Below are 17183 nucleotides of genomic sequence, written 5' to 3'. Positions count from 1 at the left end.
CAAAACGTCTTACCGGTAAATAGAGTGAGAGTGCATGTGAACACATGCTGTACATAGCTTTCTCCATCTACAGATGGGGCTTTGGAACAGCTGTCTTGAGGAATCATCTTCAACACGCCCGGCCATATTATGATATATTTATGACGGACAGTCAGACATCTGATCTCATATAGTACATCAGGCTACAACATCATCCGATCTGATTCATATTTATTTTTAGGCTCTTTGTTGTAATTCATTGTGGGGTGCAGTTCACAAATTCTGTGGCTGTAAAACCGTTCTTTTTAGCAGCTCTTTATTAAAAATCTTTTTGTTATGTCTGCCATAAATGTTTGTTTGTTTTGAGATCTTGGTCAGTGTCAAGGGGAGGGTCCAACAAAACATAAATAAATAGCTGTTTGATAAAATGAATAAGATTTATCTCCCCTCCACACCCCAATAATTTTCGTACTCTCCCTTAATAAATACCGGCCAAATATATGGGCCAGCAAATGTGTCAGTGTTGGCTCAAAAGCAGGGATTTGCTTTGTAATATTTGGTCCTTAACCAGAGATTTGAGTGACATTGAAACAGTGACATTCCTTTTTTCGTTATTTCATAATGGCTGCTTCCTCAGAAAAAAAAGACAAAGGAGTGAGGACCTTTTTAATGAAATCCTGGCAGGCAGGGTGGTGAGTGTAAATGCTCCCCCTGGGTGGCTCTCTAGCCTCTCAGTGGTATGTACATGACATTTAATTCTAATTACACTAATTACAATCTGTATCAGCAGAGGGAAAAGGAACCGACCCACAGCACTAAGTTGATCAGGTTTTATTAGATGTATGGCGTCATGTGATATCTATGATGGTGGTAACTCTTTGGTCATCATGCAGTCTTTTAAAAAAGAGAATTCGTTGTTCTTTAGTGACGTACAATACAGAGTCTCTGAGTAGCTCATGTGGCTGAGGTGGCTAATGAGTCCCAAATCAGTTAGCTGATGGCTGATCATTTAAATTAGATTTTCAAGGCAAGATAACATTTTACTTTAAACTCAGGACAACTGTGCCCAGAAAGAATACATGAAGTGTTCTTTTCCATGCTGTTTTCCTGCTGCCAAGTAGTAGCACATAGTGTGTATTAATATGCATGCGGGGAGTATGAAACACCTTTTTATTTTCAAAATCATTCAACCGTGCAGCGCACTGCTTTAAACTGCATTTGAATTTATCCTCCCCTTCAAAAGACCTCCACACTGTTTTGATGTGTACAGGCATGTGTCGTGACTTGGGTGTTGATACCGTATGAGCACACGAAGGCAAGATTAAATGAATTGCTTTAATATTATCTTCTGAGAGTTTAGTGTTGAATTTAGTTTGACAGCGGAGAAGCATAAACATGCTGGTGCTTTCTTCAAGATACTTGAGGGCAGATACTCAACAGAAGTTCTTGTGGTAGTTTTCATGAAGTGACATTGCCCAATATTTTTTGTAAGAGTTGTATAAAGGATTGTCTGTGTGAGGAAACTACATCTTTGTATTGAGTTTTTCAAATGTTATTTTTAGGGCTGTCAATCGATTAAAATAATCAAATTTTTTTATCTGTTCAAAATGTACCTTATAGGGAGATTTGTAGTATTTAATACTCCTATCAACATGGGAGTGTTAACAACAATTAACAACACAAAACTGCATTTAGCATAAAAAAATATGCTCAAATCATAACATGGCGAAGTCAAGCCCAACAGGCAACAACAGCTGTCAGTGTGTCAGTGTGTTGACTTGACTATGACTTGCCTCAAACTGCAAGTGATTATCATAAAGTGGGTATGTCTGTAAAGGGGAGAGTCGTGGGTACCCATAGAACCCATTTTCATTCACATATCTTGAGGTCAGAGGTCAAGGGACCCCTTTGAAAATGGTCATGACAGTTTTTCCTCTCTGAAATTTGGCATAAGTTTGGAGCGTTATTTAACCTCCTTTCCAACAAGCTAGTATGACTGTTGTCATACATACATACGGTTGGTACCAATGGATTCCTTAGGTTTACTAGTTTCATATGATGATCCTCCAAAAGATCGAATCGGATTTTTAAGAGGTTAATTAACAAGTTGTGTTAATGCGTTAAAGACATTAGTGCTGTTAAAACAAAATTGTTTGAATTTGATAGAATTTAACACGTTATTATAAGATTAACTTTGACAGCCTTAGTTATATTTCAATGCTTCTAGCAACAGAAATCACTTACATTGTATTGAGGTGGTGGCAAAAGTTTTCAGATGCAGATTATTTCTAAATCGTGACACATGAAACCAAATTTATCTGTGTGATTACATACCATTAGAGGTAAGTAAGGAAATATGTTCTTTTGTGGTTTGGGTGAACTGACCCCTTAAAGGTACAGAGTGTAGGATTTGTCAGCATCAAATGGTGCGGTTGCAGATTGCAACCAACTGAGTACCCCTCCGCTCACTCCTCCCTTTCCAAGACTGCTGTAACCTGAGCCGCCAAGTGCAAAACCGTGGTAACGCTGTTTGCCTCGCTCATAGGCCATTCTTATTGAATAACACTACTTTAGGAGCCACGGAAATCAGACGGCGGCTGGCGGTACCACGGTTTTGCACTCTGCGGCTCACGTTACCGCAGTTTCACAGGCGTGTCAGAGAACTACGGTGGCCATCAGGTAACGTAAAAAAGCGAAAGGCTGTATCTAGAGCCATTGTTTGGATTGTCCTTTCTGGGCTACTGTAGAAACATGGCGGAGAAATATGTCAGACTTTGTGAAGAGGGCCTGCTCCCTATGTAGATATGAAGGGCTCATTCTAAGCTAACAAAAACACAATGATTCTTAGTATCAGGTGATCATACACTAATGAATATTATATTCCATTTCTGCCAATAGATCCCCCAAAATGTTACACACTGTTCCTTTAAGTTTAGATTTAACTTGGAACTTAACTCTTAAGAATCCAATTAATTTGTATTGTTATCTTTTAATAAGAAGCAAAAAAGTTAAGTTTTGATGAAAATGAACTTTTCTGACCCTTTTACTTCACCACTAGAAGGGAAAAAAATGTTAATTCTGTTCAAGAAGCCACTGTGCATGCTGTGTTTTTTCTCCGGTTCTGGTGAAATTGCTGTTCAGGATTTCTAGAGCTGTAGAAACCGTTTATTTACGTGCGGCGCTCTGGCCACTGGAGCGAAATACAACAGGTTTGCTGTTAACGCCTTAGTTTTGGCTGGAGAGCTATGTCAAAATTGATTTCCTGCCTGTTGTGTGAATGCTACACACAACAACGACGCTGATATAAAACCATTTCCTCCGAAAAAAGAGCAACTCTATATTAAAGTGTAGCTCAAACCTATTAATAGACCCAATTTAAGCTCCAACTTATTATTATTTTACGCATTTTCCCTTGTTGCCATGGCAAAGCGCTGGGGAAAGCGGCGAAGAGCTGCTCACGGTTGTCTTGGATACGACAGTTTTCCCTTGTAAAGTAATGAGAGGAGCTGAACCTGTGGGAGCACAGGGTTATTTTTAGGCCTGACGCCAGCCTGCATGTGTGGATTAAGACGTGTTTGGTCGCTGGTGCGTGTGTGTGCATGAGCATGTGTGCGCATGAGCGTGTGTGTGCATGTGTGTGTATGTGTGTGTGTGAGCATGTTTACAGGCATTAATGCAGCCTCACTGTGAGAACAGCTCAAGGCGTTTTACACTTGGCATACAAACACCTGGGCCACCACTTGTGTCATTGCTCCAGATCAAAATGTGATGCAGGCATGAAAGAAATAGACGCTTTCCTTCAACCACTACTGTGATCAAATAATTCACAACAGCACATTGGTTTCATGTGAGAGTGCAGGCTTGCAGACAAAATCCTTCAAGAGCAAAGGAAAAGCAATTTGAAGCAAATAAGTTATGAATAGCAGAAGTACTATAGTAGAAAGAGACCATCCAATCTCATTTTGAATATATTTTAAAGCTGGCTATATCACTTGTTCCCTTGGACTTTAGGGATATTTTTGAGACATCAAAGCCTTGACCTTTGCCCTCATCACTCGTTATGTAAGACTTGGATGATGCAGGTGTTTAAACTTAGTCTGTTGTTAGTCTGCTGGAAAGGGTTATTTGGTGAGGAGCATCAAAAATGTCTGGAAATATAGATCTGTGTGCATGCTCGAAAACTACACACACCCCCAGCTGGCCTCTTGTTGTAATAGATTGAGATGATAGCAGGTCTGCAAATATGATGTCACGGCAGCTGTGCTTTTGAGCTGCTCTCTTCCTGCAATACAATGTGGAAGATGGAGATTTGTGTGCGTGTGTGTTGCTGTGTACGAGTGAGTTGACTAATAGAGAGAGCGGGAAAATCCCTCAGAGAGCTGAGACAGTTTAGATGCACAAGATATTACTGTAGCGACGGACTGACCCACCATTTCCACAGCTGCAGGGTCTTTTCCATCTGCAGCTATTGTGAAAATACTCAGTTTGACCTCATTGAAGGATCATTTATTTACACACTGTTCAACATTAGTCAGCTTTAATATAGCAGCAAACAACTATTTGCTTTGTAAAGATATAGAGGAATAATGTCTACCTGAGCAGAGAATAAAGGCACTCTCCCTCTGTGTGTGTTGTAATCTGAGTTTCTCTGTGCTTTGTTGACATAGCCAAGGACAGTTTTTTACTACTGTCTGAGTCAAGTTTAATGTTTGTGATAAAAGATTCACATAATTTCTTACTCAATTAATTTTCTTATTATATCACATTTGATTTGTAAGCTAATGTTTTGTAAATAAAGTTTTCAGATTTGGGATTTTATTTGTTTCATATTCAGGTACATTTTCAACATACATGAATATAACCATAAAAAAAAAAAAGTCAAAACATCAGCTTCCATGGGATCCACTCAAATAACCACAAGTGGGTTCTGGGGACTCACTACATCACTGGTAGGGATTGATTACTGGTTGCAACTCTTAGCAGACATCCAGGCTTTTCTGCAAGAAAATGCCACCAATTACCAAGAAAATGCCAAACTGGTGACGACAGCACCATCATTAGATCTTGGCCAATTATTCTCCATCAGTAGTATAAAATAAGATGCAGGCAGGGTGGCAGTCAGAGAGCAGAGAACATCCTGCCCACCCCCCAACCCTGCTGACAACCCCTCCACCCCCAGTGTGTCAGCCCAGCTCCAGCACGACCAAGCCAAGCTCCGCTGCAATCGGCTTTGACTTCTTAGCAGCCGTGTGGTCTCTGCATACTTTTAACAAGCTCTGTCATTTCGCAGTGCAAACACGGGATGCCACGGATAAGCCTGGGGGACTGGTATGTGGTATTAAGGACCTGATCCGCATTGATCAGAGTTTTGCAAAAAAGAGCTCAGTCCTTCAGCATCTAGGAATGTGCTTAAATGTCACAGCCACATATACTTAACACATAATAGTACACACACGCATCAATTTGCCCAGTACTGCCTCCTTCCAATTGGATCAAGTAAAAAAAAGATTAAACAAAGAGTTAAACAATTTGACTTAAATATGAAGGACATTTTTTTGACAATTACTAACGTCAAAAACACAATGAAGTCGCATAACATAATGAAATATAATGAGGTACACATAGAGAAAGGCACTTGAAAAATGTGACAGCTTTTTTCCATGAGTCAGTTACACTGAGTTCGGGTCGTGCTATTCCAAATGTGATATGACATGTCCGTGGGTTAGGAGAAATAGATTTTATTACATAAGGCAAAGAGAGGGAGTTAAATATAGACCAAAAACCATGAACAGGATCAAAACATAGGGTAGAATAAACCAGGTTATTGCAAGGATTAATGGATGAGGGATAATAGATTTATAGAAGGATGCGTTTAATCACATTAGAGTAATGAACTCTATGAAACATCTTCAAATGGATTATTCCAACCCTTATTCAGAAGGAGGTATGAAAAGCAATAATACAGCTGTCCCAGATAACTTCCAAAATTTCACTCCCAAGGCAACCCCAGGCTTCCCTCATTTTGTTAGATCAATATTGGGGATTATAATTAATGCCCTTCTCCCGTGGGTTCACATCTACTAGTTTATAAGAGGAATCTTTAACTGGTGCCCTGGGATGTGTTGGTAAAACGCTCCGACACAAAAACTGCAGAACTGCTACTCCGAACAAATAGGATTTGGGAATATTTTGATCTCTGCACAGAGAATTAAATTAATAGAATGACATACCACTGAGCTTGAAGACATCTTCATATTTGTGTTCATTGACAACTGAGAGGCATACAAGAAATACATGACTCTCACCTTTACCCAGTAAGCAAGTTTAGAAATCTCTGTAGTGAAAGAGAAATGAGATTCCATCTGAAGGAAGGGATATATTTAGTCAGTTTCGAAATGAATAATATTGGAAGCCAGACAGGAAGTTACTGATGGCGCCACCATAAAGTGCTTCAGGGATGACGTGTTTTTGTAGGCCAACCAGGAAGTTGGCATCGCCCTGGTTCCCTCAACAAAAAGCCAATGGGATTTTTCCATTGGGTTTTGGATTGTTGCAGAAAATGAGCTCTGTGGCAAACAGACATTTATGATACGTTTTGTTCAGCAAGAATTTTGAAGCCTTTATGTGTCTTATGGTTGCTAACAAGTGGCTAAATGAGACTACAAAAGGTCATCACGCCAACTCGTCCACCTTAACAGCCTCGTCGTGTATACTCACACTCATGTGACCGTGGTTTAGTTTGTTTATGGCCTAACGTTAGCTTTTTACTTCTGGCTATTTCATTTACACTTCAAAAATCATAAAAATGGTGTTCATTTGTGAAGATTGAACAAAACGTGTAAGTATCATAAACGTCTGTTTGCCACGGAGCCTTTTTTTCTGCAATAATCCAAAACCCAAAGGAAAAATCCAATTGGCTTTTTGTCGAGGGAACCAGGGCGATGCTAACTTCCTGGTTGGCCTACAAAAATACATCATCCCTGCACCACCCTATTTGGCCAGTTAATGTAATTCCTTTAATACTGTATGAACGAAGATGCTTCATCACTCCACATGTGATCGGTGATGATGAGGCTGTATTCACGTACACATTCACACACAGTGACCCTGTGGTGACGTTACTGGGTTTTGGCCACCACAGCACTGGTTCCACCGTGGATAGTTATTGTCATGGCAACCAGGAATTAGCATCCTTGGATACCACTGTCTCTCCCTCATCAGCTGCACTCTTTTCTTCCTCACCATTGTTCTCTCTCTCTCTCTCTCTCTCTCTCTCTCTCTCTCTCTGGCCCCCCACCTTATGTCTCCACACAGAGCCTTCCTCCTGCCTGACAATTCTCCTCAGCCCTCTTCTGTTTTCTATCTGTTCCTCCTCTCATGACTATTGATTGCCTATTCTGTTTATGTTCCCCACACCCACTGCCCTCCTTAACTCCTAATTGCTATTCACTGCGTGTATTTCACAAATTCCACATCACCTGATGATAAGCCAGTTTTGAAACCCAGGACAACGGATGCTTAGTCTCCCAGTCTTCTGTCTTCAACGCTTCTCTCTTGCTGCCCGATGTTAAATGGATCAATTAGAATCAACAGAGATCCTCACTAAGCTAATGTTAGCTGTCCTGCCCACTCACTCGCCTGCTCACTCAGTCTTTCCAACTGTTGCTGATAGTACTCCCCGCGGACATGACGGCTAAAACTGTTTAGGTGTTGCCAGAGCAACTGGCTATTCTATTTATAGCTATTAACAAAGTTAGATAGCAGTTGTCGTGTGTGGGAGCTAGTAAATTAAGAATGAGCTGCGCACATACGTAAGTCCACTGACACAAAAGGATTTGTTTCGGATTTAGACTTCCACGGATCCCTGTGTGTTGAACGTTTAGGGCCTCAACCTAACAACACAGTTTATCGCAATGGGACAAGAAAAACAAGCTTTAAAATATGCAAAACTTTGGATCTGTGGGAAATATTGCTGTTTGTAGAACTTCTATAAAAAGCTTCTACCATCCTTCCCTTGTTTGAGCCTTAATCCTGACTCAGTGGTCTGACAACCTAGGGATTTTGCATTCATATTCACGATCAATACTTCATTAGCGTTTTCAATGCATCTCCCTTCTCTCTCTCTGCACTCTCTTTCATTGCAGTTGACCTAACAAGTTCTGCGGAGGATACTGGGAGGAACCAATTCTTAAAATGCCCGTGGCAACATCCAGCTCTGACTCCGGTAAGTGGCTTTGTCTCGCTATGACGAGGGCATCTGTGTGTGTGTGTGTGTGTGTGTAAGTGTAAGAGAGATATCGAGAGAGAGACAAGAGGGAGGAGATACTGAACGCTTTGTGGTTATCCCAGCACTCAGGACATGCATCTCATCTCCAGAGTTCTAATGTGACTTAATGAGCTGGCTAATGGAGCGCTAAAACTCCAGCCTTAGATCAGTCATGTCTCGAAGGATTTGCTGCTGTATCCCTCGCAGCCCTCTACTCATGCACACACACATGCACGTCGAATCTGTGCTAGTGGCCAGTAGCACAAACGCACACGAGTGCATGCACACGCCTGCACACAAATGTTGTTTATTATGGATTGATGGCTGATCAATGATGACTGAAATAGCACGGTGTGAAAGCCAGAGGGTTAAGTGATTTGCAGTCACCTTTTGGAGTGGGTCCTTCCATGGGTTGTAGTTACTTTGGCAATTCACTTTTTTGAAAAATATGGATGTTTATTTGATGAAGGCTGTTTGTTTTCTGTGAAATGGATTAACATTTGATAGTTTGACAGTTTGATGCTACTTCAAGGCTGCTGTGAAAGATTAATTTAAAGTAAAGATGCTGTGAAGACATTCTGGCACTTGACAACAGACTGCAGGAGTCAGTGCAATAACTGAAAACATGGCAACTGCTCCAAACAGTGCACCGTGTCTTGCACTGGATCCCAGGCCATCTAAACTTGTTGATGCAAAATAAACAACGTATTTTCATGCAACGTTTCGTATATCTCACGGAAAGTTATTCTTAATTTTTCACGCGAATTTCCAGTGTCAATTTCCACTCCAGTCTTTTAAAAAATAAACTTTTGTCTTTACAGGAAACAACTTGGTTTTGGAAAATATTGACTTAGTTAGCTTTAGGAAAGAATACTAAGTTAGGATTAGGCAACAAAAGTACTCAGTAAGGTTTAGGAAAATGTCGTGGTTACGCCGCACTGGAAGTGGCGTAACTTAAGTACGGAAGTTCCATGACAAAAACTAATTAGGAAAAGGTTGTGGTTTGTGACAAATAAATCAACGTTGACTTCTGGTTACCACGGGACAAGAACACCAGTCTCCTGGGCGAAAGTCTGGTGTATTTTGACCCACTCATCCACATCGACCTCCTCCCTATGCGGCATTCACCGCTTTTTATACATCCTTGTTCATAATTACGTGGATAACATACGAATTGAATTATTGATATATATATATATATATATATATATATATATATATACAACTAACCGAGCATTTACTTTTTGTAGGTATAGCTACGAACGGTGTATGAGAACAGCCCAAAATAAGATATGTGATTATCCTTCCTAAAATAACAAAAAACTGTATTACACCCTTGTGTAAAGGTTTCCACAGAATTGCTGGAATCAAAGTCAAATTAGATGTGACATTGACGGTCTCTTTTGTTGGCATTGTATCAAAGTGATTTTTTAGATGTATACTTTGGCACTGATATCAAAGTTGAAAATATAGCAGTGTGACAGCAGTAGAATTATATCTCACATTAGTCTCTAAACTGGCTCCATGCGTTTCCTCCTCGCTCAGTGCTGACGGCACTTGATCCAGACACATAAAAGATTGAAAAGCCACAGCCAGATGTCTGGGAAATTAGGAGTCTCAGTATATTAGTTAACTGAGGACCTAATCTACAACTGAAAGCTTTATAGTATTTGATCGCGTGATAATAAATTGCAGAAGTCAGCTGTCGGATAGAGGGAGAAAAGCGGATCCGCGGAGAGTTAAAATGTGTGTGGAGTTTCTTTTTTTGTAATGGTCTGTCAATCAGTGTTGATTTGTACACCAGCCAACGGCTGAGTCTGGATGACTGGCATTTTTAGTAACGCACAGTAAATTGTTTCTCCAAACCAATCCATGTCTTTTTTTAAATTTTAAAAAAAGCAGCATTTTCAGGAAGGCTATTTTTTGTGGAGGGGGTTAGAGAAGGGTCAGTTTTGACTTTAGATATTTTTTAACTGCTGTCAGCGAAGGAACTATGATTAGAAAAGCACAAATAGAAACTGCATCTGCAAGGCTGGCTGTGTTTGAACCTGTGTCTGTGATGTCACTAATGGAGGGTCATCACTCATATATATGTCAGCTCCCTACGCATCTCCTCCTTGACCGATCTTGTTCCCTACAAACCAGCCTTCTGCTGCTCTTTCCCCCAGTTAACCCCCACAGGGAAGCCTGGAGGGAGAATGGTCCTGCCTCCTTTTCTCCCTCCTCCCAGAGAAAAAGCATCATACTTCCCTCCCTCCCTCCCTCTCCCCCACCTTTCTTTGCTCGTGCACACAACCCTCTCTCTCGTCTCCATTCATTCATGCGGAGGAGAAGACGCTCAGCCAGGCGTAGCTTATACACATTCACGTCAAGAGCAGGTGGAGAGGGAGGAAAGAGAAGGGAGCTGTTTTGCCAGGAAGAGGAGAGAATCAGGGACAGATAGGGAGGGAGAGAGAGAGAGATCTCTCAGTTTGCCTCAGATACAGTATTGGGTGTGTTACTGTGAGTGTAGAGAGGTGTTGTTCACCATGGCTGGCAGCCTGTTTGGAAGGCTCTCCCTGGAGGAAGGGGACTCAGCCAACTCCCTGGAGGGCCTGGAAATCAAGCTCGGGGAGGAAGGTAAGAACACAGGTCCGTACCTGCTGGGTGTGTGTGAGGGAAGGATGCAGGATGCTTTCCAAAACAGACGACTTCTCCGGAGGCTATGTTTTGTCACAGGTTAGGGAAGATATGCTGGACAGAAACTGTGGAGAAGCTGTTAAAAATGCAACTAAGCAGGGCAGCAATATGTACACATTGGCGGTTGAGGGTGTTTTTTAAATTCGCATTGCACCTGCTCCTGATGTGGCGGTTCAAAACCTCCAGAGTGTGATAAGATGAGCAGAGACAGATTAGGACCCAGGGCAGCATGTGATGTACAGGAATCTCAGGCAGCAGACTACAAAGACAGGAAGGAGGGAGACAGCATGGTGCAGCGAAAACATGCCACATTTCTTTTATTTAATTCATTGTAAACTGAGAGCAATCTAGAGTGAGAGAATGCACTTTGAGATAAGTAAAGAAAGCAAACAGATAAGAAGTCCTTTAAAGAGGAACAGCCTGTGTAAAAAGCAAGTATATATTTGTTATATAAAGTAATAAAGCACATAACGTTTGCTCCCACTGCATGGAGAAGGAAGTACCATATATTCAATTCATAATTGATGGAGTTCATTAATACTGCATGGGGTTGCATACTACACACTAATATGTTATGAGTCTGTCTTCTATTTATGTACTGTTGTGTGCTTACATCTATTTGATGTTGTCATGTTAGATTAGTTGAGGTTAGAAGCTTCATCGCCAAGTCTATTGCATGTCACACAGTATACCATGTTGCAAAACATCCCCTGCTCCGTAATGTAGCTTGACAAGACAGCGGTGACAGCCATAATGAATCATATTTTCTGTCAAAGCATTCACATCCTGTCTATCAGTTTGGTGTGTGTGTGTGTGTGTGTGTGTGTATAAGAGAGAGAGAGGTGGAGAGAAGGATAAAGAGAAAGAGACCTCCAGTGCATTGTACATTCATGGAGAGTAGGTAGGGGGTCATTCATATGCAACAGTGTTCTGATCAGAGACAGCACGCTTGGAAGTGTCAGACTCGCAACCTTCAAATAACTCTGTGGCTCTCTCATTTCACCCCCCGCCACACACACACACACACACACGCACACACACACGCACACGCTCCACGCACACACACGCACACACTCATAATAACACACAGACTCTCTTCCCAACGAACCCTCACACTATCAGAGCAATATTCTGTGTGCCTACTGGACTAATGAAGCTGTGTTCAAACACTGATGATGGATCATTGAGTACAGTGTGTTGGTAGGATTAGGCTGTCCAAGATAATCGCTGGGTTTCAAGAGAATAGGACATTTTAATTCTGTTCTGGTTGGGGGGATCCGATAATGTGGTGACACTGGCAATTATTTCATCCGTATCGCACCCTGACGATCTCTTGTTTGCACTTTCATTAACTGCTGCGGGGGGGAAATAGATGCACAAAGTCAAAATGTTTCCTTCTTAACAGCAAGTTCAGTCGATAAACTTGTGTTAGTCCCCCCCCCCAAAAAAACTTCACATGAAATCATCCCTCGCCCAGACTCTGAGGTGTAATGGGAGCTGCTGTCCATTTGCAAAATGTCAACAAATATCAAAAGTGTTGTCTCCAGCGGTGACCTTCAGCCAGCTAATAAGGCGATCCAGCACGCACCCATATTGTGCCAGCTCGGAACAAGCAATCACCATGGCGATGGGATGGTTTAAATGGCAGCTTTAAAGTCCCTCGTCCTGCTGATTGGCTACCCAAGAGAGCGCAGGTCAGGGTCGCAGCGTTTCCCCTGAAGATGTTGCCAAATGATCGACAGTGTGCAGGATTTCTGGTTTCCTGGATGAATTAAAGGCCCAGAGCACTGGGGATTTCAATTATTTTGACTGATTTAATGTCGTCTGAGGACTGTGTGGGCGTCATTCAATCACTCTAATGTTGTGTTTACATCACATTATTCAGACCGTAATTACAGGCAAATGAGTCGGAAAAAAACGTCCATGTCAGCCTCCGAGCTGTAATTTCAAGCTGGAAATATTGAGAATTTGTGACTGTCTCGCACTTACTGAAAAGAACCACAGAAGTGTCAACTAATACACTCAATTCAGGTACTTTTAAAAGGAGCTATTTATCATTTGTTTGTATCTGTAACTTAAAGAGGACCTATATTATGCTCATTTTCAGGTGCATACTTGTATTTGGGGTTTCTATAGAACATGTTTACATGCTTTAATGTTAAAAAAAAACTTAAATTTTCTCATACCGGCTGTGCTGCAGCACCTCGATTCACCCTCTGACTGAAACGTTATCCCCCCCCTTAAAAAGCCTAGTCCGCTCTGATTGGTCAGCTGGCCCACTCTGTTGTGATTTGTCAACCAAACCAAACTCTTTGGACTCCGCTCCAGCTCCGCTCTAACTAGCTTTGCTTTGAGGGCTTGCCGAACTAGCCACTAGACAGGTATTATGCAATTGTGTTACTTGGTAACATCACCACGTTACGGAAGAAAAGGCAGGACTTCAAGCAAGGCGTTTCAGGCAGTTCAGGAGCAGTGTTTCTGTGGGGGAGAGTAACTCCCTTTGGAGTGGACTTTGGGCTTTGTAACTTTTCAGACCATTTACAAGCACAAAAAAAACTATATAACACACTAAAGGAAAGGGAGAAAGCACAATATGTCCTCTTTAACGATCCACTCCAAATACCTAACACTGCCTGAACACTCGTAAAGTCGTAATAACAGTTTTAATAAAGCTTTCCTGTTCATCCCATTCTTCCCATTCTGCCGACATTGCGTGAATGCATCAGGATTCCTAAGAGTTTGTTGACCTCATGTAATTTATAGCTCCATCCAGCCTCAACCTGAGCGGAGGACTAATCAGCCTCAAGTGAAAACCCCTGCGGTGTGCAGGACCTTTAAATTGCCATACATAATATTGGCTTAATGCTAGACCCTCAAGTCCTACCTTAGTAGATATAAATTAAATGTATACATCTGTCTACAACTGCAGTTGTACAGTCGATAATTCATATAATGCAATTTTCTGCTGCCTATTATTATGCTAACCAGATGAGTAGAGCTATTGAAGGCAAGCCTGTACAAGTCACACATATACACACACACACACAAATTGACCACACAAGTACATTACACAATTGATGTGCCCACACATGCTTCACACAACGTTCTCTGCTCCTGTCATGATGAGCTTGTCTTTTCAGCGACGCTCCATGAGGAGGATGTTGACTTTGTTATCCTGAGTTTAGCACCAGAGAAGTATTCACATTTTAGCTGTAATATAATAGTTGTATTCTGTATAATCAGAAGAAATGACTTCAGACTGATTGCACTCGGACATCATGGAAAGAATCAAGCCCCTACCATAAGAACAAATGAATCATATACTTGACTCATAATGGAATAATCGGTTCTGGTACGCACAGTGGAATATCCTCCTATCCTATATAATTCTCCACCAGTGTCTTAGACACTCATCTTTCACCACCTGAGGGATTGATAGTAATTATATTGTGCTGAGAGCAGGGAGCAGAATCAAATCTAATAACAACCCTAAAGTATTTAATAATGTCTGTCGGGGCCATGGGAGTATTTTATTACATAGAGCAGACTTTTGGCAATTTCAAATAGTTTCACTGTTATCCGCAACATGCTCTTTTTTTCTCTGTCGTTTTAATGGAGTGACAGAGAAATACAACTGCAGCGACTTCCAAGTGTTTCCAGGAAACAATGAGAATATCAATGAGTTTTTGAGGAGATGGCTGCTCAGAAATCTGCCGGTGTTTTCGCAGTACCTAGCAGGTGTTGTTACTGCGGAGTCACTCTGCACACTGAAAAGCTTGAAATTGACCTTACCCACTGAAAATACCCTGATTAATCACCAGCAGGTCTTTGCTGTGACTGACTTTCAATGTTCTTCTCAGTGTAGTTCTGGCTATACAATGAATTTTAAGTCCATTCTCCCGACTGAAATATGTTTTGTAGAAACACAATGATACATATTAGGTACTTCTGGATATATTGATCTTCACGGTGCGTTGAGACGACTTCTAATTCAGGACTTCTAAAATAAAAGTAGTATAAATCAAGATGGTGGTAAGAGTTTTGTGAGGAATAGATGAGCTAATCATCATCCATAAAAAGATAGCATATACCCAATTTATTGTCTGAGACAGATTTTCATCAAAGCATGAGAACATAGTCTGCTACAGTCGAAAGACGAGTCACCGTCTATTAAAGGGTAACTTTGGTATTTTTCAACTCTGACCCTATTTCAAATGAATACGGGCAGCCTTTGAATTCAAAGACCTCATCTACATTGTCAAATACATCTAAATATTCAGCCATGACATTGAAAATCTTTAAGCTACGCATTCTGTATTCCAACACAACAAACTCTGCCCGGCTGGCACTCATGTTGGCACCATGGATGTATTCCTGTATTCCACTGTTGTCTTACGGCAACATGTCGCCTCGCGAGATTACAAAACGAGACTTCTCCTTGAGCGAGACTCTCTCCATAACGTCAGACACCTTTAATAACAATCTGAGCCAGGCATGGCAAAAATAAGCACTTTTAGTGGACGTAAATGACGTTACCAGCTTGCCCCAATAGCACCATATTGCAACCCGTGAGAAGCTGCCATCTACAGCGCTCTATCTTAATACTGGACTAATTTCAGAAATGGTTTTCCCTATTAGTCAGTTGGACACAAAAACATAGGAAAATAGGGTCCAGGTTGAAAAATACCAAAGTTACCCTTTAACACTAGCACACCTCAGGTGTGAGGCCTTTTTTGTAAGAAGCAAAACATTTATTCTAGTATTAAGTGCTTTACACTTGAGACTGTTGCAAAGCATTAATATAAAAGTGACTGTAAACAATATTTCTTTAATAAATATATCAAATGACAATGTGAAAATAATGTAAAAGATTGCTCATAGTGATGAACCTACAGAGAATTATCACCTGAATCTGCAGCTCCCCTCGGTTTTACAGAGCTTTGTCGCAGCTCATTGTTTACAACTTAACTGTTTTGGTTCAGTCTCCTAGCTCTAATAGCAATTTTTTTGTCTCAACAGGGATCTGTTCTCAGCAAAAAACGCTCTAAAAACCCATCGCACACTACCTGCTCAGCACCAAACAGCAGACAGGCACAGTTAGAGACTTGCAGCTAAAGAGTCCCTCAGGAGTTGGTGGAAAACAAACACAGTCAACACCTGCTGTGCTGGTTTATGGTCTGCCCATTACCTGTTAATATGTAACGGTGCTTCTTTCACTTACCATGATTGGTCTGTAGAGCAATTATTGTGTTTGCATTTTAACAGTTTGTTTATCTCAATGAATTTCAGCACATTGTTTGGATTCCTAGAAACTGTCAGCGGCATACTGTACTCTTCTGTGTTTACGTCCCCATGAGGAGAAAACGCCAACACAACCACATCTCTTCCTCCGTGTTCCACCCTCCCTTGGCTCCCCTCTCCATCATCTCTGTGTTTCCCTAACCTCCGCTCCATAGCAACAGAACAACCTCCGCTAAGTGCTGGCTAAGAGGTTCATGTTCACCCCCCCGCTGTGCTCTAACCACAAACAATAACAGCCCAGATTGTTTGGCTGCCTCCATGACATTGAGTTTAATTGTAACCCTCACTAAAGGTGAAGTTGCGCTCAGATGAGCCTTTAAGAGACAAAAGCACCTTTTATTCGAGGTTCCTTGTGATTACATGTCCTCCCCTGTCACCATGGCAAAGGAAGCTCTTATTCTGGAACCTTTTGTTGTGAGGTGAGGCGGGAGGCTGCCACAGTGTGTTATTATTGTCAATGTGTAATTGACAAAGTAGCATTTTATCTTACTTCTAACACTGTATTAAAACTGAATGAATCATTACCACGTTTTGTTGGCATCCTTAAATGTCCTCTCTAGCTGTTATCTTTTGTGTACACCATCTCATTCTCTTGGGTACTTTTGTCATGATTATTTATCTGCTCTACTGGGAGTTTCCCCCTTTTTAAATCCTGTAGACGCACAGTAGGGAAATACTGTAAAAACAAGACCTTCTCAAGCATGACAAGAGCTTTAAATTTGACAACATTTCCCACGGAACAGCGCATGACGTGCATGTAGCTGGTTCAATCTGTCTGCACACATGGGTCCCTTTTTGTGCTCTTTAAGCCCTCACCTGCTAAATGGAGTTCTCTAATGGTATCAAGTTACGGCGTGTAGTAGCGGGAATTTAAATTCACTGGAGCGAAAAATGAGTTTCGCCTGAGTTCTCACCTCAAAAGGCTCAGACGAAGAAAAAAACCCTCAGTATATTATTA

General features: G+C 41.3%; 1 protein-coding gene across 3 annotated transcripts in view; it reads left to right on the top strand.

The window, feature by feature from the left end:
* mpp2b (membrane protein, palmitoylated 2b (MAGUK p55 subfamily member 2)) overlaps window positions 1-17183 on the top strand; it is a 48741-nt gene that overhangs the window by 6338 nt on the left and 25220 nt on the right. For 2 of the 3 annotated variants that reach the window (XM_037755265.1, XM_037755263.1), the window contains exon 2: window positions 8124-8203. In XM_037755265.1, the coding sequence (XP_037611193.1) occupies window positions 8173-8203 (31 nt within the window). In that variant the 5' untranslated portion in view covers window positions 8124-8172. Of the gene's footprint in view, window positions 1-8123; window positions 8204-10583; window positions 10865-17183 lie in introns of those variants that run through there. The other variant, XM_037755262.1, reaches the window with a different exon arrangement.

This window comes from Sebastes umbrosus, chromosome 20, assembly GCF_015220745.1.
Source record: "Sebastes umbrosus isolate fSebUmb1 chromosome 20, fSebUmb1.pri, whole genome shotgun sequence".
Lineage (NCBI taxonomy): Eukaryota > Metazoa > Chordata > Actinopteri > Perciformes > Sebastidae > Sebastes > Sebastes umbrosus.
Note: the sequence above shows the minus strand (reverse complement) of the source record. Positions and strands in the feature narration are given on the sequence as shown.